This window comes from Musa acuminata, chromosome BXJ3-11 (assembly GCF_036884655.1).
Source record: "Musa acuminata AAA Group cultivar baxijiao chromosome BXJ3-11, Cavendish_Baxijiao_AAA, whole genome shotgun sequence".
NCBI lineage: Eukaryota > Viridiplantae > Streptophyta > Magnoliopsida > Zingiberales > Musaceae > Musa > Musa acuminata.
The window spans coordinates 7,252,890-7,276,572 of record NC_088359.1 but is presented as its reverse complement, the minus strand read 5'-3'; the positions used below and the strand labels follow the sequence as shown (position 1 = coordinate 7,276,572).

Sequence of the window (23,683 nt, the reverse complement as noted above, 5' to 3'; positions counted from 1 at the left end):
CGAGGTGTGATTATTATCATCAAGATTCGCGCTAGCATGAATCATCTTTCCTCCGTGCCGCGTTAAGATGCGCGTCGACGTGTGATTATTACCATAATCAATATTCGCGCTAGAATGAACCCAGTTTTCCTCCGCGCTGCGTTGAGATGGGCGTCGAGGTGTGATTGTCATCATCAAGATTCGCGCTAGCATTAACCCATCTTTGCTCCGTGCTGTGTTGAGATGCGTGTCGAGGTGTGCTTATCATCATCAAGATTCGTAGTAGCATGGAATGGGAGAATTTTCGCCTCGGTTATAATGTAATAATTATCTTTTCACAAAAGAGACTTTCCACTTTTAACGCCTATCCCCCGACGAGCCATCGGAGGTTGACTCTCCAGTGGCTAAAGAAGGGCGTTTCCTTTGCCAAAAAATCCTAACAAGGCGACCTCGACGAGAGAGAGATGGCGATCCTCTACGCGGTGGTGGCGAGGGGAACGGTGGTGCTCGCCGAGTTCGCGGCCGTGACCGGCAACGTCGGTGCCCTCGCGCGCCGTATCCTGGAGAAGCTGCCGCCGGACTCCGATTCCAGGCTCTGCTTCTCCCAGGATCGGTACATCTTCCACGTCCTCAGGTCTGATGGGATCACCTTCCTGTGCATGGCCAACGAGACCTTCGGGAGTGAGTTCAAGGCTCATGTTCTCGCATTTCCTTTATATCATCCATATGTTTGTGTGATTTTGACACTTGGTTAGAAAATTGGTGTTTCTTGATGATCTCTTTCTGTTTGAGATATAGGGGTGTGGGGTATTTAGGGTTATAATCTGTTTGCTGGGTCCTATTTTTATTGCAAGTAATAAGAATCTTGTTCTTTTGTTCATAACCTTAGATTACTGATCATGAAACCGAATGGTTGATGCTCAACGAGTATATCGCAGTTATATTCAACTGTAAGAACTAATGGAAGAAAGAAGGAAATTATTGTAGTATTTGATTCATGATAATTCCATGCAAGCTTAAGGTATTTATAATTTCTTTGTTATTCTTACTGGGGAGGGGTAGGAGATTAGGTTTTTAATGTTAGTGGGATTAGGGCATGCTTATATATATAGTCATTTATTTTAGGTAAAATTATGGTAACGTCAGCTTGTTAGGTGGGGTTTTTTTTATGTTGTTTGGCAGTTTGGCTGAGTGCATGATTGGAAGTTTTGAAGCAGACAATAGAAAACCCTTCTTATATTTAACTTTTTTTCAGTACATATTAGGAGATGTTGCAAATATGTGAATAAGTGCATAAAGGTGTATCCCAAATTGTAGTTAATAAGATTAGTTTTCATACAAACATTTTAACATTGAAATGGGATAGGAAAGGTCTTTTCCTTTCCCAAATAATTATACTGCCCTGTTGTTGGTGGCCGGTCTTTTGATCCTTCCTGATGGTAGAATTCTCTTTTTGCTTGAGGGCTGGCTGTGTTGATTTTTAAATAATTCAATGCTATTTTGTATGGGAGATTGGACTTGACATTTGCATTCCACAGGTCAGACAATGGTTCTTTGTTTAATCTTCCTACTCTGTCTTTTGATTTTTCACCATTGGTCTTTATTTCCTCTCATTTTTTGTCATGGTTTGGTTTGGACCTGACCCTGTAACTGTCTTATTCCTCAGCCAAGCAGTCCAAGATGTTGACTTGGTCAGCCAAATTCAGGTGTTGTTGGACCCTGTTGAGGGCTGCTTTGCACAGCTGGTCCTATCTCTAGTAGTATGTATTCGTAGTCGTACACTGTTAGCAGCAGTGTATCTAAGTTGGCCAAGATCTTAACCCATTAATAATGAATACATGAGGCGTGCTAGTTATTTGTTGCTATTTATCATAATATATAACTACACATTCTAACGCTACAAACAAATTCCAAGCTTTGTCATATAAAAGTATTTAATTTTGCAATTGCTAACTCCTGATTTTTTTTTTCATGATTTGATATATTGGTGTATTCTTATCATATCATATTACTACCAATGTCTGTATCCATGCTTCATATCCATAGATTCCATGGTGAGAAGGATAAATTAATGAAACTTTGATCAGACCTGGGTAGAGAGTACAGTTGTCCTTTTCTTCTTAACGAGTTACTTAGAGATGTTTATTTTAGCAATGATTTCTGGGTGTTTATAGTTTATACATAAAGCAGTTGAACTTTGTGTTTTATGTGTCAAAATTTATTTTCAGTTACTCTGTGTCATTTATGTTCTGCCTTTATGTTCTATCATCTCTGGATTTTGTTTCGACTAGAGGGTGTTCATCTGCTTTGCTGTAGGGCGGGTTCCTTTTCAATATTTGGAGGACATTCACATGAGATTCATGAAGAATTATGGCAGAGTTGCCCATTCTGCACTAGCTTATGCAATGAATGATGAGTTCTCCAGAGTGTTACATCAGCAGATGGAATTCTTCTCAAGCAACCCAAGTGCAGACACACTTAACCGTGTGCGAGGTGAAGTTAGTGAGGCAAGTTTTGAAGATTTATTTATAATATATTGTTTTCTTAAAAAGTGGTAGCTGTCCGATTACTGTTCCGATGATTAATGTTATTTATGTTCCCTTTAAAATGTTAATCTTGTTATTAGGTGCACAGACATAAGACTATGTGATAGCTGATAGTTGATAGATAACTAAGCAACTGTAATGTGATCCCTTTCTGTTGCAGAAAAACACTCAGTTTCAATTTTTAAATGGTCAATTACTTAAACATAAAGGGGTTTTATCCTGTGATTCTTATTTTAATAAGTCCTTAATTCTCTTTTGTTATCCTCTCACCTTTTGTTTTTCCTTCCTATTCAAAATTTCTGTGCATAATAAACATGACTACAATGAATCCATAATTTGTAATTTTGTCTTTGGAATTATATGAGTTTTGGAACATATTCTCTTAGTGGCATGGTTGTTGCATAATATTTCATGTTAAACATTGATTGAAAGGTTAAATCTGGCTCATTCAACTAGAATGATTTAATTGACTTCGTTCGCTACAGCTAAGCTCTTTCGTATGACTCAAGAAAAAGTGAGTATGATGGTATTTGATGTGAGATTGGTAATTGACATATTTTTTACTTTATGTTTGTTTTGTTGAAGTTGCTATCGGCATTTAATTCATCTGTTATTTTATATAGCATTGGTGTTTGTTAGTATCAAGTTGCCCTCCAGAGATACTATAGTCTTGCCGTAAGTACAGGGATTTGGGGCTTGATGTCACATTAGTTTATGTAGACATATAATGAATTTATCTGTTATTTTTGAAGGAATTCTGTATTATCTTGCATTAGTTTTGTCCATTTTCTTACAAATCATTTCTCATTTTTATACTATCCTCAACCTTTAGTTGATCCTCTTTTGTGATATGTGCTAGTCAAATTTATGACACTTCAAAAATTTGCAGATACACACTATCATGGTGGACAATATTGATAAGATATTGGACAGAGGTGATCGTATTTCACTTCTCGTTGACAAAACTGCTACAATGCAAGACAGTGCTTTTCATTTTAGAAAGCAATCTAGGCGACTCCGGCGTGCTCTGTGGATGAAAAATGCCAAGCTTTTGTAAGTGTCTAATATTCAATTTGAGCCCTATGCTTGAACTATTTCACACATTTACATTTTTTTCTTAACAATTATGAGGACTTTATAACCTGACAACCAAGTTTTGTTTCTTGTGTGGTTAATATGTCTAAACTTATTGGTGGTGGTGATGATGCCAATAAAATTGTGTTAATTGAATTTATTTCACTAAATAAATAACTGAAAAGATGTCTATTTCTATCAGTTTTATTACGGACTAGGCCTTCACTTGATGTCAACCTGTGGTTGGTAATTTCACTGATTAATAGATCCAGATGATCTGATTGTTGAAAATAATTTGAGTTCTTTTCGTTTCTCCTATGGTTATTGTTACTGCAGCATAAGAAGTTGAAGGAGTGTAAAAGCTACTGTTGCATAACAGTTACTGTTGGTAATTTCACTACATTTTTGTCTCTCCGGTTTGTTAAAAATGACTCACTGACTTGTGTCATATAATTGTGTCAGAGAACAAAGATGTAAAAGTTGATTGAAGCTTCATCTTGCTCAAAATCTTTTGTAAGAAAATGCAGAATTAACAATATTGACTTAGTTTGCAGTTTCCTTGGATAATTAGGATATAATTAAGGTGAGCAAATGAAAGTATATTTGAGATTTCCTCTGAATGATTTAGAATCAGTGCCCTTTGTGCATATAGCATTTGAGTTTTTCTTGAAAATGAATGAGTAGTCGAAGGCTCAAAATGTGGATCTATGAACTGGAAGTATTGATTAGTTGATTCTGTTTCTCCATATAGGTTGTGGTGATCTTGCCATTATTCACAAAATCTGAATGCACATAATCACCATTTAAAATCTAGAAAGCTGGTGTGATGTCAGGATCATTAAGGATAGATGGTCATATGATAGTTTTGTAAACTAGCGTTTATAATTTCCTTTGGTTGTTGAAATATGTCCTTATGAAACTGTGTTGTTCAGGTTTAATTTCATGTGTTTAGGAAACAAAGTGTTAATATTTTACATTTGGTTGTTGAAATATGTCCATATGAAACTATTTTGGTCAGGTTTTCTTTTCATCTTTAGGAAACGAAGTCAGAGCTTAAGGTCTTTATCATGTCGTTTGACACCAGCAATTGGGGTTTGGATTTAACATTATGATTCTGTACATCCATACTGAATATTATTAACTTTGATACTCTAGAGAGACATTATTTCATGAGGCAGTGAAAGGTCAGATGGATTGACTGGTCAAGTGGTGGATTCCTGGATGGCACCATTCTTATAATCTTGTCTTGTGAGTATAGTTATAGTCCATGGAAACTGTTAATTGAGAGCTGTGGTGCCTAGGTTTAAATTGTGAGTAGGGCTGTGTGCTGGTTTTTGACCAGCACATTGTACTAGAGGCCTTAACAAGTCCATGGATTTGTGTTATATACTAGTGTTGGATTAGTTCGTTGTGTAAGGGTTGATGCCCCTCAAGTAATGGCTTATGTACTGCATTAATGGTAAGTCAAAATTCAAGACTGTTCTTCCACCAATAGCCAAAATATTTATGGTGTTGGTCTCTATGGTTTTGCTAGCATACAGTTCTGAAGACGGCTGACCGGATCAAGAGGTAACATCTGTCTGACTAGATCACTTAATCGAGATGGGACCAGAGCATATGTTTGCTTATTATGTATTTACAAGCTTTAAACTGTTTTCCATTCACAAGCATTTTATTGCTGCTGCCCATTGGGTTTATGTAGGTTAATTTTGTAGACTTGGTCAATGTTCCACTCTAATGATACCAACTGTTTGTCCGTTGGTGGCACTGCAGAGCTGTGTTGACAGTTGCAATTGCTCTGTTGCTGTACGTAATAATAGCAGCCTGCTGTGGCGGCATCACTCTTCCATCATGCAGATCAAGATAAGTTGTTATTAAACTTCGTTGAGGTGTGCTTTGTACATTTTCTTGCCTGTGCGATGAAAGCTCCATTAAGCCTGCGTGATGCAGAATTTCTAAATGCTGGACTCCGCCGACTGCATAAGAGCTCTCCCTATACTGCATGGTTTATTCACTGTAGATTCTTGATTTCTGGTGTGACTCTTAAGGTAATTAAGGTAGCATTATATATGGAGTTAATTTGTATCGTCTTCGTGATTAATGTGTTTTAGTTATTTCTAGCTGTGAAATGTTTATATCTTGGGGAATTTTTGCCCTTTGCCATGTTTGGTTTGCTTGGTGATAGTTTCACATAAGTTCAAATGACAAAAGAAAAGAGAACAATTAATTTAGAATTAATAATTCTTTAAAACAATAAATGATCATTAAACTTTTGTTATATATTTCTAACAAAATCATTATGTACAAATTTGGTGATTCTCTATCTCTCTCTCTCTCTCTCTCTCTCTCTCTCTCTCTCTCTCTCTCTCTCTCTTGTGGAGAAGATAGGTAATCTCTTAGATGCTTGATTGGGATATACTCTTTCTATTTCCTTACAAAATTTTGTAATTGTTAAAAAGTGGAAGTGTATCAGCGTACGCAAGCTCTTGCAAAAAAGGGTGGGAAGTAATTTGGTGGCATAGTTTACCTCTGAAATTTTAAACATGTCATTTATAAGAAGGCGAAGGGCAAAATGAGAATCCAAGTCAATAATGTTTCCTCCAATATAATACGACGGCCCATATCTGCAGATCTCAGCGTGGGCCCTTGCAACCCGCTTGTATCGAGGTTGCTCTCTGGAGTGAATCAGTGTGTTTATATCGCTGCTTAAAAGGAGGGTAGAGATATGCTTTCGTTAAATCCGTCGTTTGCATCACATAGCTTAAATGAACGGTAGAGATCTGCTTTAGCTCTCCTATAAATAATCGCAACCGCTAACCACCGTGTTATTAATCCTGCATATATGAACGGTCGAGATTAGCTTTAGCTCTCCTATAAATAACCGCAACAACAGACATCTTGCTTTACTGTGGGTTTGGGAAGCGGAAGGCATTCGAGGGCGGACGACCAGGAGGAGCCAAACCCTGCTTCCACCTCTTGGCCTATGCCTCTCCCGTGCAATTCGCCGCCCAAGGTTCTTGTGAGGAAGTAAAGCTTCCTCGCTGGTATCGCATCGTTCTAAGGTTCAAGACGACTCTCAAGGTTCGATCCGCCTCCTATTCTTCCACGGATCGTTCCCTCCGATGTATTCTTCTACGGATCGATGATTCTTGCGCCGTTTCTTTCTTACTGAACGATCGAGTTATATGATGATCTTCAACTCCTGGGGTTTGCTTCTTCGTGGGATTTTGCATTTGAGAAACTTTAGGGATCGATTATCCTTGATTGTTTCGCTCTGCTGATCAACGTTGTTCTTCTTGGGCTCGATAATTCTTGATCGCGTTTCGCGCCGTTTTCTCTTATTCTGATCGACGATGATCGTCTTGGGCTCGATAATTTTTTATCGTTTCACGCTATTCTCTCATATGCTGAACAACGATGATTCTCTTTGGGCTCGATAATTTTTTTATCGTTTCGTGCTGTTTTCGCTTATTCTGATCAACGATGTTCTTCGTTCTTTGAGGTCTGCTTCGGATCCACGTTGTACTTCGTTATAGGAACTTTCTTTCAAAAAATTTCTGTAGTAATATATTTTGATCGATCGACGGTTATCTTGCGTTTCTTTTATGGTGATATCTTCTTGTAACTAAATGATCTTTGGAGTATGTGAAGTAATTAGTGTTAGAATATGTGGCCCTTTATAATTGAATAAGATAGAATAACTAATTGTGTTCCGTTGCGATATTTTAGCCAATATAAACTAAGTCCACTACGGAACGATTCCTCGGAGATATTCTTGATGGGAGGAAATCTTCTGAGATCTCATCTACGCATCTCTCCGTTGAGGAATTCAGTTATTCTCCTCGACTCTCTCCCCAAAACCCTCTCCCCAAATCCATCAATCTGGGTGATCCTGTGAAAGGATAGGAAAAGAGGAGAAAGGGTCTACTCTTCGCACTTCCTGCAGATTCCGCAGCGCGATCGGATTAAAGACGGAGCCTGCAGCAATCTTGGATCACGGTGCTGAGCAGATCAAACAAGATCTCTGAACGGATGGCATCAAAAGGTACGCATCGTATAGATCTATGTATTGAATTTCAATCCTGGCATGTAGGTTAATTCTGCATTATTGACATAGCATAATTACAGATTTTTATGCTTACAATTAGTTAGGGGAAATTACTTCTCAAGAACTAGGGTTTCGTGATTGTTTTGCTCACCTGCTTGTGAATGGTAGATAATGGCGTCGAGTTCAAGAAGCTAAGAGGTTGAGAGTTTCTTCTTGCCATAATAAACAAGTGAGATGAATCATTCATGATTCACTAGTCATAGATGTCCAATATCATGTACCGGATCAAGTGCGACTGACAGAAGCGCCCCTACCCTAACAAATGGTAGAGACGAGAGGAGAGCACTTGGAAGAGATTGATCGATATATTGAGCAAATAAAAATCAGAACAAAGGGCCACGTCCATGGTTCATGACGGTAGCAAGTTTTGTGATGGATATTCAAATATGAGCTTCTTGTAACTCACATAGTTGTCGTAGTATGGATATTCAGGTTACCTAAGTCGTGCGGCACCCTTACGTGTCTGTCCGTAAAGGTCAATCTTCCCGAAACCTCTTATGGTCCCTTAGGACCTACAAAAGAGAAAACGAGTTAGAGAAAGTGCCTCATTCGAGATCCACAAGTTACAAACGGACTTTACAAGCTTTGAACGATTGCACAATAAAAGGTCAAAATGATCAACTACAGACCGAATATCTCTTACAAGTATCCATATGACACAATATTAATTGGCATTAATGTGATTTATCTGTGATGTTATTATGGGACTTAGAACTTTTGACTTGCTAGATTAGAGGATACATAAGAAGAGAGTTACAGTATACAAAATCGAGAGAGATTCTTCAGCTATACCTCCAAGTCTGCAACATTAGAGGGCACCAAATCTGAAAAATCAATGAGTTCTTCAGTTGTGCTCGCAAATCCGTGACTTTGTAGCAATAAATCTGAATAGAGGATCTTTTAATTTGTGTGACTCAATTATCCATTACATGATATAATCGTTCATTAACTAACAGGTTTTCATTGTAATTATAGGTGCACTTATAATTCAATTTGTGTTTGTTTATGTCTAGTCTTACCTGAAAGTTGTTAGATTGTGATAAATCCTTTAATCATATATATGATGAAATGCATTTCTAATTTCCTCTTTTTTTTCTTCTCTTATAATTTGCACTTTATACAAAATGCTATACTTGGGTTGATAGAGCGTGAACACATTAACTGATCCATATTTTAAACTGAGCCAAACTCCTGCAACAAAATTTTAGGCATATGATTCGCCGTTGATGTATGGTCTCTTGACCCTTATTGACCTTCTAGCCATGCTTGTTTTGGCAGTGGATATTGTTGTTTGTTTATTCATGCAACAAAGTCCCTTTGAGATCTATTTGTCCATTTACATGACTCATTACACCACTAGTGTCTCTCATTCTTCCCACGTGTCCAGGTAGAACTTGTTGAAATATTTTATGGTCATGATGTTACTTTTCATTTAAGGATCATCTCTCTTTATATTGGGAAAAGGCATTCCCGAGTACTTTTCTTTGGGTACAATAAGCTTGTTTTATTTTGGGGACCATAAGATTATTAGTTCTTAAAGCTTTTTATTTTTAGTTAATAATGGAAATCTTGAAGCAATTGTCCTCATCTGTTGTACTGTCAAATTCCATCATATGACTTTTATGGTTGTGATGCATAACCTTCTCTGGTGACCAACTGGAAGATCACTGTTTGGTATGTTTCCTTTGTTCGAAAATTGGTGTTTTCTGTGTTTGAAGTATCGGCAGTACAAAGCAGTAAGGCTGGTTCATCTGTATTTCGTTTACATGCGGGACAAGCCGTTGGGAATCTTCCTTTGGTGTTTGTGTGCATGCGTTTTGAATTATCGGCGGTATGCATGTATTCGTCTGCTACTGCGTCAGTCTTCCTTTGTTATTTTCACTCAAAAGCAGTCGGGAATGATTTTGCTCCATTTGCTTCTTTGGCTTCATTTTTTTCCTGAACTATTTTTAACGGAGTCCTGCTGTGTTGTGTTAGTGCTAATACACTATCTTTTTGTTTAATGTTCCATTCCCGCTGCACAGTAAGATGGGTACGAGTTAGAGCTCCCTCGAGACCCTATTGGGCAGCAAATACCGGTTTTTCAACTTAAATTTGATATATCAATAATTTCTTTCGGCCATCGGATTTAATTCGATTTAATTAAAACTTCTAATTAAAGAACAAAGATTTGTGTTTAATTAATATTTTTGAAATTTAAAAAATATTTTAGAAGTACATAATTAGTGGTTAAATCAAATTTTCTCAAGGTTAAATCCAATTTCATAATAAAAATTTATTACATATTAAAACTTAATTTAAAAAAGAGCTTGAATTTGTGCCCAATTATATTTGGATATGCAATTTTCAATGAAAAGTTTTACCTATCAAATGTGACAAGAAAATTTTTGTGACGAAGAAATCACAAATAAATTCGTAAAAATGATTTTTTTTCTTTTCAAATCAAAAAAAATTATTTTTTGAGGTGTGATGTCAAATCAAACAAAATAGTCAATTTTTTTCTTCGGATTCTTATCTAATGATCCGGGACGTAATCCTAGATGTGAGGTCAAATTTTTTTAGGATAATAAAAATTAAGAGTTGAGAGATGTTGGTGTAAACAACCTTAAGTCGTGGCCTCGGGGTCGACGCGGTTGGGTTCGGGTCCGAATGATTGGGGGTCTTCCTGGGGCGACCTTTGAGACTGATGAGGTGATCAATTGCGGTGGTATGATCGCGACGGGTCAACCGTTTCCTCGGGGAGGGGACTCCTCACCTGGGCACGCGATGGGAGGCGCCCCCGTCTTCGTCTCTGCACACAGGTCGGGTCGGGAGCTTGACCTGACCCCTTCGACGATCAAGTTAGTGGAGTAGTCGTAGGGGGTTTGTTTAGCTAAGTTGTCTCCCTTTTTTTCTTCTCGTGAGAGTATTTATAGGGAAGCTTACTGTTTCCTGATGTGCCCGCTTGCAAGGGGGCAGGCTCGTATTCCTGGTAGCGTTTGACACTGGTGTTGGCATGGCGTGAACGATCGAGCATGAGCAGGTCGTTAATGCGCCTCGATCGGCGTTCCGATCCATTCGACCAGGTGCTATCGGGTCGATCAAGGCGTGAGGCGTCATCTGGGGCAGTTGACGTCAGCTCGAGTCTTATCATAATTATTACCCTCATCATATTCTCCCCCCGAAGGAAGTTATGCATCGAATGCTGTAAAGGGGGGTCCGAGGCATGGCTTCGGTTTTGAGCCGAGTGGAGGCTGTGGTGCATGGAGCCGAGGAGCACGACATAGGCGGGCTAGTCGCGTTGGTGTGGTCTCGAGAGGCATGGAGCTGAGGAGCACGACGCAGGTGGGCTGGCCGTGCAGGTGTGGTCTCGGGAAGCATGGGGCCGAGGAGCACAACGCAGGCGGGCTGGCCGCGCAGGTGTGGTCTCGGGAAGCATGGAGCCGAGGAGCACGACGCAGGCGGGCTGGCAGCGCAGGTGTGGTCTCGGGAAGCATGGGGTCGAGAAGCACGACGCAGGCGGGCTGGCCGCGCATGTGTGGTCTCGGGCAACATGCGTCCGAGGAGCACGACGCAGGCGGGTAGGGTGCGTAGGTGCGGTCCCTAGCAACACGCGCCCGAGGAGCACGATGCAGGCAGCGCGCGCGGGTGTGGTCCGGGCAACACGCGCCCGAGGAGCACGACGCAGGTGGGCTGGTCGCGCAAATAGGATATGGCTCAGGCGGGCAGGTCGCGCTGAGGTAGGGGTCTCGGGAAGCACGCAGCCGAGGAGCACGACGCAAGCGGGCTGCGACCGAGGGATATGGCTCAGGCGAGCAGGCCGCACTGAGGTAGGGGCCTCAGGCAGCACGCAGCCGAGGAGCACGGCGCAGGCGGGCTGCGGCCGAGGAGTAGCTCAAGCGGGCAGGACGTGCCGAGGTAGGGGTCTCGGGCAACACGCAGCTGAGGAGCACGACGTAGGCAGGCAGGCCGCGCAGGTGTGGTCTCGGGAAGCACGCAACCGAGGAGCACGACGCAGGTGGGCAGGTTGCGCAGGGGCGTACTCGGGCAGTCGGCTGAGCAGGCTGCGCAGAGGCGTACTCGGGCAGTCGGCAGCCGAGATACATGCTCAGGCAGGCAGGGTGCGCAGAGGCGTACTCGGGTCGTCGGCAGCCGAGGTACATGCTCAGGCAGGCTGCGGCCGAGTCGTGTAGATACAAAAGGGGTTAGGTTGGGGCTAATCGCGAGTCGGGAGGCGGTCAGGTAGATACTGAACCTTCGCTCGAAAGAGACTGAGGCAGGGCCTAGATTTCTTTTCATGAGGACTACATCGGATGGCCACCACGGGTGCTTGACCTCTTCTATGGAGCCTGCTACCGAAAGTCATCCCTTCTCCTCACGGCCACCCAGGCCTCCGCCGCGATGTACTGGTTAGCCCGCTGGAGCATATCTGGTACTGTGGTGGGGGGTCGCTCCACGAGGGACCAGCAGAATCTGGAAGGTCGCAGGCCTGTCATAAACGCTTGCACTAACAAAGAGGGATGAGCGTCCAGCAACCCCCGGATTTGTGTTGTAAAGCGATTCACAAAATGCGAGAGGGGCTCGTCCTCCCTTTGGTTGAGTTCGAGGAGCAGTGCGACGGTTGGTTTTGGTCGGGCGTAGGCTAAGAAGTTAAGCTTGAAGTATTTGACGAGCTGATCAAAGGAGGCGATCACCCCGGTCTTCAGACTGCTGTACCATGTGCAAGCTGGCCCCCTCAGGGTCGCGGGAAACGCCCTGCACATCAAAGCGTCAGAGGTTTCATACAGTGCCATTTGGGCACGGAAAGCGGCTACATGATCCGCTGGGTCAGTGGAGCCATCATATGCGTCCAAAGAGGGGAGCCGGAAGTTCAGGGGAACCGTTTGATCTTGTATCTCGGGCGCGAACGGAGACCCTTGTTGCGCGTCCTCCCCGAGCTCTCCCTTTGATCTGCAAACCTCCTTTTCCTTTGTTGCTGTTTTAAGCTAAAAAGATATAAAATAATTGGAAAGATATAAGGGTTTTTCCTTTGGTTTTTTTCCCATCCAGTCTGAAAGGCTTTATATCGATAGAGAGAAACAAATTCTCGTTCTGCTTAAAAACTCATGGCGACTAAAATTTAAGACAAATTACATTTAGATAGCTATGATAAGAAATCCGAATTTTCTTCTTTTAGATCAAATTGTCAGTTTTCTAGTAGTTGCTTAAATCATAGTAAAAAGGATCCTATCAACCTTTCTTATAATAGCCATGAGGATTATAGCAATTTTTATAATAGCCAGAGTTCCAATCATCAATCGCCAATGCTCTAGACATAACTTACCATCTTCCCAACTCAAAAGAAATGTGGGATCCCATATCTGTCAAAAGGTCAAACTAATACGGGATATGTTCCAAGGCCTCTTGATGTTGATAATAGTAAAAATAAAACCAAAATCTTTAACTGAAACAATAGGGAAACGTCGAACATCATTTGCATGTCTAGTGCAAACGTTGATGTAGTTCTTGAAAGAATGATATAATTAAACTACCAACAAAGCAATGAGAACTAAACAGAAAAAACTACCAACAAAGATATAATTAAACTAACCCACAACATATTCAGAGTACGATTCTTGAAACTCACATACTATGACTCCCTAAAGCTATTACCTAATAGTGGTAACGAGAACTAACCTGAAAATAACTAAGAAATCGAAAAAAAATAAAGCTGGGTTTTATTGCAGGGCTTGAAATTTGAAGGTAGACGAGGCAAGTGCAGATTGCAATCAAAATGTATAACTAGGGAAAGCTGGAGAGGCCCCAACATGGGTTACCATAATGGACAAAATGTATAATTTAGAGTGAATAATGGGATCAGGCTGTAACATAACATGGATCTTTCGTTATTCAACATTCATCAACCTTCAAAATTTTCCATATAGTAAATTTTTTAGCTGCTAAAAGTTCTCGTTGAACATAGATGCACCATTATGGTAGATGAATATCCACAACGGGAAAAAACAATATAGCATCAATACAATGAAAATTATTATGTGCTGGTATGCTCAATGATAACTTTCTTTCTTTTACATGTTCTCTTATGGTTAAATACTTAATTTCGATGTGTTTACTTCGACTTTCACTTTTATTATTTTTAATCATAAACACAATAATTGAATTATCACAGAAAATTTTTAATTGCCTAGAAATAGAATCCATAATTCTAAGTTCAGAAATAAAAATCTTAAATCATACACCATACAAAGTAGCCTCAAAACAGGAAACAAACTCAGCTTCCATGGTAGAAGTAGTAGTCAAGGTCTGCTTAGAGCTTATCCAAGAAATAGTTCCACCAGCCATCATAAAAATATAAATTGATGTTGATTTACGAAAATCAACACAACCGACGAAGTCTGAATCTGAGTAATCAATCACATCTAGATTATATATATACCTATACATAAGCATGTAATCTTTAGTTCCTTGTAGATACCTCATCACTTTCTTTGCAGCTCTCCAATGGTCTATACTTGGATTACTTTGATATCGACCTAGCATCCCTACAACAAATGTAATATCAGGTCTAGTACAGACCTGAGCATATATAAGGCTTCCTACGGTAGAAACATATGCGATGTTTTTCATTTATTCCCTTTCAAGGTTGTTCTTTGGGTATTAGTTCAAATTGAACCTATCACCTTTCACAATGAGAGCAACACTTGGTGAACGATCCTTCATGCGAAATCTTTCTAAAAGTTTATCGATATAGGTTTCTTGTGATAGACCTAAAATGCGTCGAGATCTATCTCTATGGATCTTAATGCCAATGACATAAGATGCTTCACCCATATCCTTTATGTCAAAATTTTTAGAAAGGAATTGTTTCACCTTATGCAGCAAAACCTTATCATTAGTTGCAAGTAAAATATCATCTACGTATAAAACAAGAAAACGTATTTTACTCTCACTGGCCTTCTGGTATATGCATGATCCATGAGATTTTCAACAAATCTGAATGAAGAAATCACTTCGTAAATTTAAAATACCATTGGTGAGAGGCTTATTTTAAACCGTATATAGACTTTTTAAGCTTATAATCCAAGTGTTCACCACTAGAGGAGAAACCTTCAGGTTGTTTCATATAAACTTCTTCCTTTACATCTCCACTAAGAAATACCATTTTTTACATCCGTTTGTTGCAACTCAAGGTCAAAATGAGCAATCAATATCAAAATGATATGAAGAGAATCTTTCTTAGATACAGGAGAAAATATCTCTGTATAATCGATTCCCTCTTTTTGAGTAAATCCCTTTGCAACAAGTCTTACCTTGTATCTCTCAATGTTGCCTAATGAATCTTTCTTAGTTTTAAAGACCCATTTGCAACCAATAGCCTTTGCTTCATTAGGCAACTCTATAAGATCCCAAACTCCATTGCTCATCATGGAATTCATCTCTTCTTTCATGGCATCGTGTCATAAATTTGATTCGTTGCAACTCATGGCTTATGAAAATGTTTCAGGATCATTTTTGACTCCAATATTATAGTTAGATTCTTGTAGATATATAACATAATCACTGTGAATTGTTGATCTTTTATTTCTAATAGATCTTCTTAATGTTGTATCAATGTTTCCATGAGGAACTTGTGGTTCAACCAATTGTTAAGGAGCTTGTTGTAATTCCTAAACTACTTAATCTATTAGAATACTATCAACAACTTGTGAAATTTCAATTATTGGTTGTTCAGCACTAGTTTATACTTGAGGAGTGCTATAAATTATAGTCAATCTATCATTTGATGTGGAAAGTTAAGATTTTATATGATCATGTGCAGAAACTATGTTCCTGAAATGATTGCTCCCACTAATAATGTCATCCTCAAAATTTTAGCATTTCTTGATTCCACAATCCTAGTTGTGTGATATGGATAATAGAACCTGTAACCTTTGGACTTTTCAGTATATACAATGAAATACCCACTAATATCCCTCGGGTCCAGTTTCTTTCTCTTGTGGATTATATATTTTGACCTCAAACGGACATATCCCCAAACATGCATATGTCGCAAATTCGGTTTCCAACTTTTCGATAATTCAAATGGTGTCTTTTGAACGTTGGAACTCGATTTAATATATACACAACCGTCTTTAGTGCTTCAGTCCACAAGAACTTAGAAAGATTGAAGTTACTAAGAATACTCCACACCATATCTAATAATGTTCGGTTTCTTCTTTCTGCAACACCATTATGGTTTGGAGAACCAAACTTAGTGTATTGGGCAACAATCTTATGTTCTTGAATAAACTTAGCAAAAGGACCAGGTGTTTATCCATTTTCAGTATATTTACCATAATATTCTCTACATCTATCTGATCTTATAATTTTAATTTGCTTACCACATTAGTTCTCAACTTCAACCTTAAAGACTTTGAAGGCATCAAATGCTTCATTTTTGTTATAAAGCAAATAGATATACATATATCGTGAGCAATCATCTATAAAGGAGATAAAGTATTTCTGATCATGTGTGTCCACATATATCAGTATGAATGATCTCTAATATGTCTGAACTCCTATTAGCACCCTTTTTGAACTTATTAGTCTGCTTTCCATTAATACAGTCCACACAAGTCTTAAAATTAGTAAAATCAAGAGTATTAAGTACCATATTATTAACTAATCTCTTAATTCTCTCTATGGAGATATGTCATAATCTCCGATGTCATAATATAGAGGAGTCCTTATTAATATTACACCTTTTAATGCGAGCGTGAACATGCATTGAAATTTGAGTATCATTATTTTGTAATAAAATACGGTAAAGACCATCAGACAAAATATCTTTCTCAACACAATCAGATTTATATAATAAATGAAATGATATGTCCTTAAAATTAAAGGAATACCCAAATGGTATGAGTCTGGAAACAGAAATTAAGTTTCGCGAGAAACTTGGTACATAAAAAGTTTTTTTCAATTTTAAAATAAAACCACTACTTAAAGTTAAAATGCATGTTCCAACTGCCTCCACATGTGAACCAATCTTATTTCCTGATAAGATGCTTTGCTCACTTCCCACTGGCTTTCTTAGGTTTTGCATACCCTACAAAGAGTTTACAATATGAATTGTTGTACAAAGTTAATCCACCAAGTGTTAATATTAACATTAACCATATTAGATTCATAACATATAAACGAGATTGGTTTACCTTTCTTTTTAAGCCATTGTTGAAATTTTGTACATTCCTTCTTAGTGTGTCCCTTCCTTTTATAAAAGAAACACTTTGCTTCTTTCTTGATGCTTGGGGTGATGAGCATTTTAATTGGCTTGATTTTTATCAATTTTATTCTTCCCACGAGTGGTTACCACCAATGCACTCTCAGTCAGTTCCATCACTAGCCTCTCTTCTTCTTGAACACACATGATCATTAATTCATTGATTGACCATTTATCCTTATGTGTATTGTATGAAATCTTCAAAAACCCATATTGATGGGAAAGAGTATTTAAAATATAATGCACTAGGAAATATTCTGACATATTAACCTCGAGTTTCTTAAGTTGAGTCATAATATCTCGTATTTGCATTATATATTCATGCACACCCTTTGTGTTGGTGAGTCTAAGGGATGAAATTTTCATTATTAGAGTACTTACTAGTGTCTTTTCCGAAGTGAAAAATTGCTCATCAATATCTTATAATAAGTCTCGAACTTTTTCATGCTAGTCACCATGTATGCCAGCAGTTATCTTAGTTTTGATAAACATCTCGCTGGACTGATTGAATCGCTCTTATCGCTCATATAACGCGATCTCAATTGAAGTACTGATATTAGTGATTATAGGTAATTCGTCTTTCCTAATAGTATAATCAATATTCATCCACCCTAAATGAAGAAGAACTCTCTCCTTTCATATCTTATAGTTATCAACCTTAAGTTTGAAAATATCACATCAGAAATTAACAGTTTGAGAAACTACATAAAATCAAAATGCTTATGTCAAAATTTAAAACTTAATAATTTAAATTACATATTTTACCAATGTGAAACATGCCAAAAAAATATTAATCTCATGATATACAAATTGCTTGTGGGCTAAATTCTTAATTCAAATATATTCAGTCTTTATGATAAAACTATCAAATTATATTCCAATTCATAATCCTTGTGGATAAATTATGAAAATAATATGATATTTTATCTTGATTAATTATATTAACTATAATAAAATGTCTTATAGGATAATAATTATTATATTAAATATAATTAGTCACAATATAATGTCTAATTATTTATGTGATCCTTATTTTAACTGTATAAATAATTTTAGTTAATTAAAAATATTATGACTAATTTTTAATTAATTAAGATTATATGAATCACTAGATATTTTAGACATATAAAATGAACTCATAAGCATAAATCAATATAACCAAATATGCATACATAATATCAATATTTTATTAACTCCAAATATTTAAAAGTTATATTCTCATGATTTTTAACTTGAAATATATCAAGAAGTTTAAAAAAGAAATTAAAATAAAACTATATTCATGATATAAAAATAAAAATTCTTTCATATCAAGGTAAAGGTTAGAGGGCTCTGATATCAAATGTTAGATATTTTTAATACCAAAATATGTTTCTAAATCATTATAATAGAAACACAATAAAACTAATGCGGAAACGAAAGTACCTCCGGCCATTGTTGTCAAAAATTTTAGCAATGATTTCTTCTTGAACTTTGGTACTTTTCGACACAGAACTCTCGTTTTAGATGATGTAAGAAATCCTTTTAACTTCAAAGAAATGTTGAGCCCACAAACTAAAATCCTCATTTATATAGATGTTCTCTCATCAAGAACATTTATTTTCATCAACTCATAACGTTCAAGAATTAATTCAAATTTATAACGTTTGGACCATAATAAAATATTTTAATGATATTAAATATTTAATAATAATGATTATATTTAGAATGAAAAATTAAAATATCTAAACTAATAATAAAATTGATTATAATGAATAATGAACTTAATAAAAATGATTATATTATTATTAAATAAAATATTTAATAATAACGGTTAAGAATCACTTAGAGATCGACTCTACGAAGCAGGGTCAGAAAGATTCCCAATTAGTAAGAAATATTTTTTTAGCATAATGATCACGACGGTATCCTTACGCCCAACATTTGCTTGGTTTATTCTTGAACTTCTAAAAGAACTCAAGATTTTAAGTTCTTGAGACGATCGAAACCATAAATTAAGCATACAGAAAGGAATACGTCGAAAATTGAAGTCGTAAACTCCAGCAAGCAAAAGGAGGGAGATCAGAAACATACACGATTAACACGGTACCAGGGGAAGTTCTTAAGATGGATCGGGACTATCACAAACTTCTTTCATGCACAGGCAAATCCGAGGTCGTACAAAGAACCAAGAACGCGAAAGGGAGTCCGAGAAATCACCCGATGATGGGCAGGAAGAAACAGTAAAGATAAGTAAGCGTCGGAATCACAACCCTAAACTCAAGGGTAAAAAAAGAAAGAAAGATCGCAAAAGACGCCCGATCTACGCAATCCAACAGCAACAAGATCAACGAGAAGGATCTTTTCGTTCCGAAGATCAATTGGAGATGATCTCGTTCATCAACTTCATCAAGAATCCACAAACCACTTGCGCGCATCGGCTAGTCGGAGGCCGTACGGAAAACAAAGAACACGAGAGGGAGTCGGGGAGATCACCTGACGGCGGGCGACTTCGCTCTCCCTCGGAAAGGGAGAAGGCGACGAGCGATGAAGGAAGAAAGAAAGAGGGGCGGAGTCTCGCCGATAGCCAACTTCTTGGAGTAACAGAACACCGCAACTGATGCACCCTCTTTTCCGTTCTCCTTTTATAGTGGTGGTAGTTATTATTATTATTATTGTTATTATGTTAAATTAAACCGCCTTTGGCGCCTTTGGTTTCAATTCACAAATCGAGGCGCGATTAGACCAGAGTCCTTCCCATATGGCACCCTAAATAGATGGCTTCCTCCGAGGGCCAGATCCACTCTCCTACTTGGTTGGAAGACGTGCCCTTAGCTTGGAAGGATTTAGTACTTTGTTTGACTGCAGGAGTTCACTGCAGGATCTAGCACCGTTATCTCCTATCGCGAGAGGCTTTGTGAGTGTGTCAACTAACTAATCAACGTATAAAATGAAAGTTGATAGTAATATGTTTCATGCGGGAGTGGAACACTGGATTAGCGCACAGATAGGTAGCTCCGACATTGTCACAATATATTATAGGAGTGGAGTTGATGTTGAGTTCTTTGAGCAGATTTATGACCCAATTGAGTTCTACAGTGACGATGGTACGGTATTCAGCTTCAATTGTAGACCATGCGATTGTCTTTTGCTTCTTAGAACTCCAACTGATAAAGTTTGATCATCAAAGTTGCTTACCCAATCAGTATTGGTAAAGGCATGAAGCTAAAGTGGAGAGTGTTTACGAAGAAAGACACCATGATTGAGGGTCCCCTTAAGATATTGTAGGATTTGTTTGATCGTAAACCAGTGCATAGTAGACGACCTCTGCATAAACTATGATAATTTGTTGACTGCAAATGAGATATCGGAACGGGTGAGAGCTAAGTACTGTAGGAAAATAACGACTTGTTGGTATTGAGTGGGTTCCATAGCAGGACTTCCATTAGATAATTTGAGAGAGCCACTAGTAGATAGAGGAGTTGTAACTACATTTGCATCCCGCATGTGTGTTTTGGATAATAAATCTTGAATGTAATTTCTTTGTGACAAAAAGAGACTGAGAGATGTGAACGTAGCCTCTACACACAGAAAGTAGTTCATGGGTCCTAGATCTTTGAGCGAGAATCGATTTGCCAATTGTTTGATTATACCAGAATATATATGTTGTGTCGCTATGGTGTTGTCTCAAAAATAATGAGGAATCAGATTTGGAGTTGAGAAAGCCAACTGAAGTTAGAAAAGAGCCAAGTTCAGTGTACCAAGCTCTTGGAGCCTAACGAAGTCCATAAATAGCTTTTCGAAGTTTGCAGACATGTCTTGGATACTGAGGATGAGTAAAGAAGAAGGTTGTTGCATAAAAACATCTTCAGTTAGAGTCCCTTGTAAAAAGGCATTATTAACATTCAATTGGCGTAATTGTCAGCCCTTAGTGGTGGCCAGACTCAAGATAAATCTGATTGTAGTGGGCTTAACAACGAGACTAAATGTCTTAGTGAAATCAATTTCAAGTCTTTGATGAAACCCTTTGATGACAAGGCGTGCCTTATATCAGGCAATAGAGCCATCGGGGTTCCGCTTAACTCGAAAAACCCACTTACACTCAATGATGTTTTGTGTATGATGAAAGAGTACTAGATCTCATGTTGAGTTGTGGAGGAGGGAATTATATTCCTCACACATGGCGGTGCGCCAGGAGGCTCACTTGGCCGAGAAGGAATTAAAGATAACAATTGTGATCCTGAACCAAGTACCCCAATAGTCGGAGAAGAAAGAAGTGGAGTAGGAATAGAAGGAATGAGCAATTGCTAAACTAGAGGAGTGGAATAGTGTGGATCAGAACTGGAGGATGTCATGGGAGGCTCGTCCGATTGGATCGAAGGTATACTCCAATGAGGAATGGCTAATGAGGTGGTTTGCATGGCAGGAGAGGTATGGTTTTGAAAAGAGAAGACAAATTCAACAAAAATAACGTGACGTGATATACAAATTTTGTGAGCGTGGAGATTATAGCAGCGAAAAGCATTATGTGCAAGAGAGTAACCTATAAAAACGCAAGGATTAGATTGTGATATTAACTTATGAGAGACATAGGGACGCAACCATGGATAACATAGACAACCAAATACTCTGAGTTTATGAAGGTTTGAGGGTTTATGAAATAGTATGTCAAATGGGGATTGGTATTGTAAGACTGACATAGCCATTCTATTAATAAGGTAGACGACAGTTTGAAAGGCTGTCGTTCAAAAGTTTGAAGGCATGGAGGCTTGATGGAGAAGTGTGAGCCTAGTTTCTACTATATGCCGATGTTTGCGTTCGGCGAAGCCAACAAGTTGAGGGGTATGCGGGGGAGACTTGAGGTATTGGATACCACAAGCTGAGAGATAGGACGCCAGGGCTTGATATTCACCGCCACCATCAGAGTAAACCATTTTGATAGTAGACTAAAAGTGGTTTTCGACCAACATTCGAAAAGTGGGAAAGATAGTCGAAACGTCATATTTATGGTGAAAATGATATAACCATGTATACTTAGTAAAGTAATCTACAAAAAATGACATAAAATTTAAATTTATCAAAAGACAGGATTGAGGCAAGGCCCTAAACATCTGTATAAATAATTTCAAATGGTTTATAGGTGGAAATGGAAGATGAGTCAAATGGTTGTCGATGACTTTTATTACTAAGATATGCATCATAATGCAATATAGAACTATGCGATTTAAAAATAGGAAGAGAGAAACGAGAAAGTAATTTTTGCTGAATAAGGGACGAGGGATGACCAAGACGACGATGTCATACATCAATTGGAGCTGCAACGGAAGAATGAATAGTGGGCTGGATTATATGTGGAGCTGACGGTCATTATTAAATGTTACCTCTATTCGGGCCCTGGACCAATGATGCCCCCGTGCTCAAGTCCTTAACAAGAAACGAATCAACAAAGAATTTAATTGAAGTATTGTTATTTTTACAAAATTAAGAAACAGAAATGAAATTGCGTTTAATATTAGGGGCACATAAAACATCATCGAGTGTAAATATGGTAGTATCAGAAGTAAGCGTTGTGGAACCAACATGAGTTATACGAAGGCCTTTACCGTCACCGATGATGATATCTTCATCGCCACCATAGGGATTATGGAGAGACAAATTATGAAGATCAGAGGTGATATGATGGGAGGCTCCAGAGTCCACAATCCAGTTGGGCCGGCTAGTTGTCGGAGTAGTGAGGAGATTTGCTTGAGGCCAGTGTGACGGAGCAAGAAGGCAAGGTCAAGACCGGCAAACTTTAGCGGAGTGTCCGATTTTATCATACAATTGGCAGACGACCCATCGTTGTTGGCTTGAAGGGGCAAGATACCAAGGTGGATGAGTATTGGAGTTGCCACTTTGCGAGAAGTTATGATTAGGAGGATAAGGGGGGTGATGCATGAGACTCATAAGATCAAGAATACCTTTGGTGATATTCAGAGAGTACCGAGTGTTCTTCCTCTTAGACTTATAACTGACTTGAGCTGTGATAGACGATCTGGGCAGTTTGTCGGCACGCTTCAAATATATCTCATAGTCAGTCAACTTGTCATAGAGTTCTTCAAAGAAGACTAGCGAGTCGCGTGCCCGAATTACAGCCGCCAATTCTTTATAGTCGTCTCTAAGACCATTTAAGGTATGGATAATGATCTCCTCATCATATAGGGAATGACTTATCAAAGCTAAGTCATCGATGATAACTTTGATATTTTGTAGATAATCAGTGATAGTGCTTTCCTCTTGTTTGGTCACCATCAGCTTGGATAGAAGACTGAGCTTGCGAGTACGCAAATGATTCGTTAAGGTTGTTTGTAGTTTAAACCATGCATCGGTAGCAGTCACACATGCAGAAATTAATGGAGCGACAGATCCAGCAACTGAGGTTTGAATAGCTTGGAGGATGAGATGATCTTGACGTAGCCACAGTTTGTGAGTTAGATTAGGTATTGGACTAAGTTCTCCGGGAATGTTAAGCATGGTTGACGGACAACTGAAGGAGCCGTCAATGTAGCCTAGCAAGTCGTATCTAAATAAGAGATTAGAAAATTGAGCCCGTCAAGACGTATAATTGCAACCCTTTGATAACTCGAAAGGGATTAGCGTAGCATTGACGGAGATAAGTCGGGTAGAAAAACGGTAAGTCAATAGGAACTAGAATATTATAAAAAGATAACGAAGACATCGGAATTTTTTTTTTTTCCGACAGTACTTCACGAAAGG

The 23,683-nt window shown here is 38.5% G+C and overlaps 2 protein-coding genes and 1 long non-coding RNA gene across 3 annotated transcripts; 2 read left to right on the top strand and 1 right to left on the bottom strand.

Moving 5' to 3' along the window:
• Window positions 1-333: 333 nt before the first annotated feature.
• On the top strand, window positions 334-5,719 carry LOC103970761 (vesicle-associated membrane protein 714). Its single transcript, XM_009384676.3, has 4 exons — window positions 334-660; window positions 2,296-2,486; window positions 3,415-3,578; window positions 5,373-5,719. Exons 1-4 carry the CDS (start codon window positions 444-446, stop codon window positions 5,464-5,466), a joined length of 666 nt encoding a protein of 221 aa, XP_009382951.1. The 5' UTR covers window positions 334-443; the 3' UTR covers window positions 5,467-5,719.
• A 277-nt stretch (window positions 5,720-5,996) lies between these two features.
• LOC135652196 (uncharacterized) lies at window positions 5,997-9,715 on the top strand. The gene is made up of 2 exons (XR_010502085.1): window positions 5,997-6,680; window positions 7,329-9,715. It is a non-coding gene; the product is annotated as an uncharacterized LOC135652196 (long non-coding RNA).
• Window positions 9,716-12,038: 2,323 nt separating this feature from the next.
• Window positions 12,039-12,479, bottom strand: LOC135652351 (uncharacterized). Its single transcript, XM_065173194.1, has one exon. The coding sequence runs from the start codon at window positions 12,477-12,479 to the stop codon at window positions 12,039-12,041; it is 441 nt and encodes a 146-aa protein (XP_065029266.1).
• Between the last annotated feature and the right edge of the window lie 11,204 nt (window positions 12,480-23,683).

What these genes read in the sequence shown, in the direction of transcription:
- LOC103970761 (XM_009384676.3), top strand. Translation starts at nt 444, where the DNA reads ATGGCGATCCTCTACGCGGTGGTGGCGAGGGGAACGGTGGTGCTCGCC. An exon ending in GGCCAACGAGACCTTCGGGA is followed by an intron (nt 661 to 2,295) that starts GTGAGTTCAAGG and finishes GCTTTGCTGTAG; the next exon opens with GGCGGGTTCCTTTTCAATAT. An exon ending in ATGAAAAATGCCAAGCTTTT is followed by an intron (nt 3,579 to 5,372) that starts GTAAGTGTCTAA and finishes GTGGCACTGCAG; the next exon opens with AGCTGTGTTGACAGTTGCAA.
- LOC135652351 (XM_065173194.1), bottom strand. Translation starts at nt 12,479, where the DNA reads ATGGCACTGTATGAAACCTCTGACGCTTTGATGTGCAGGGCGTTTCCC.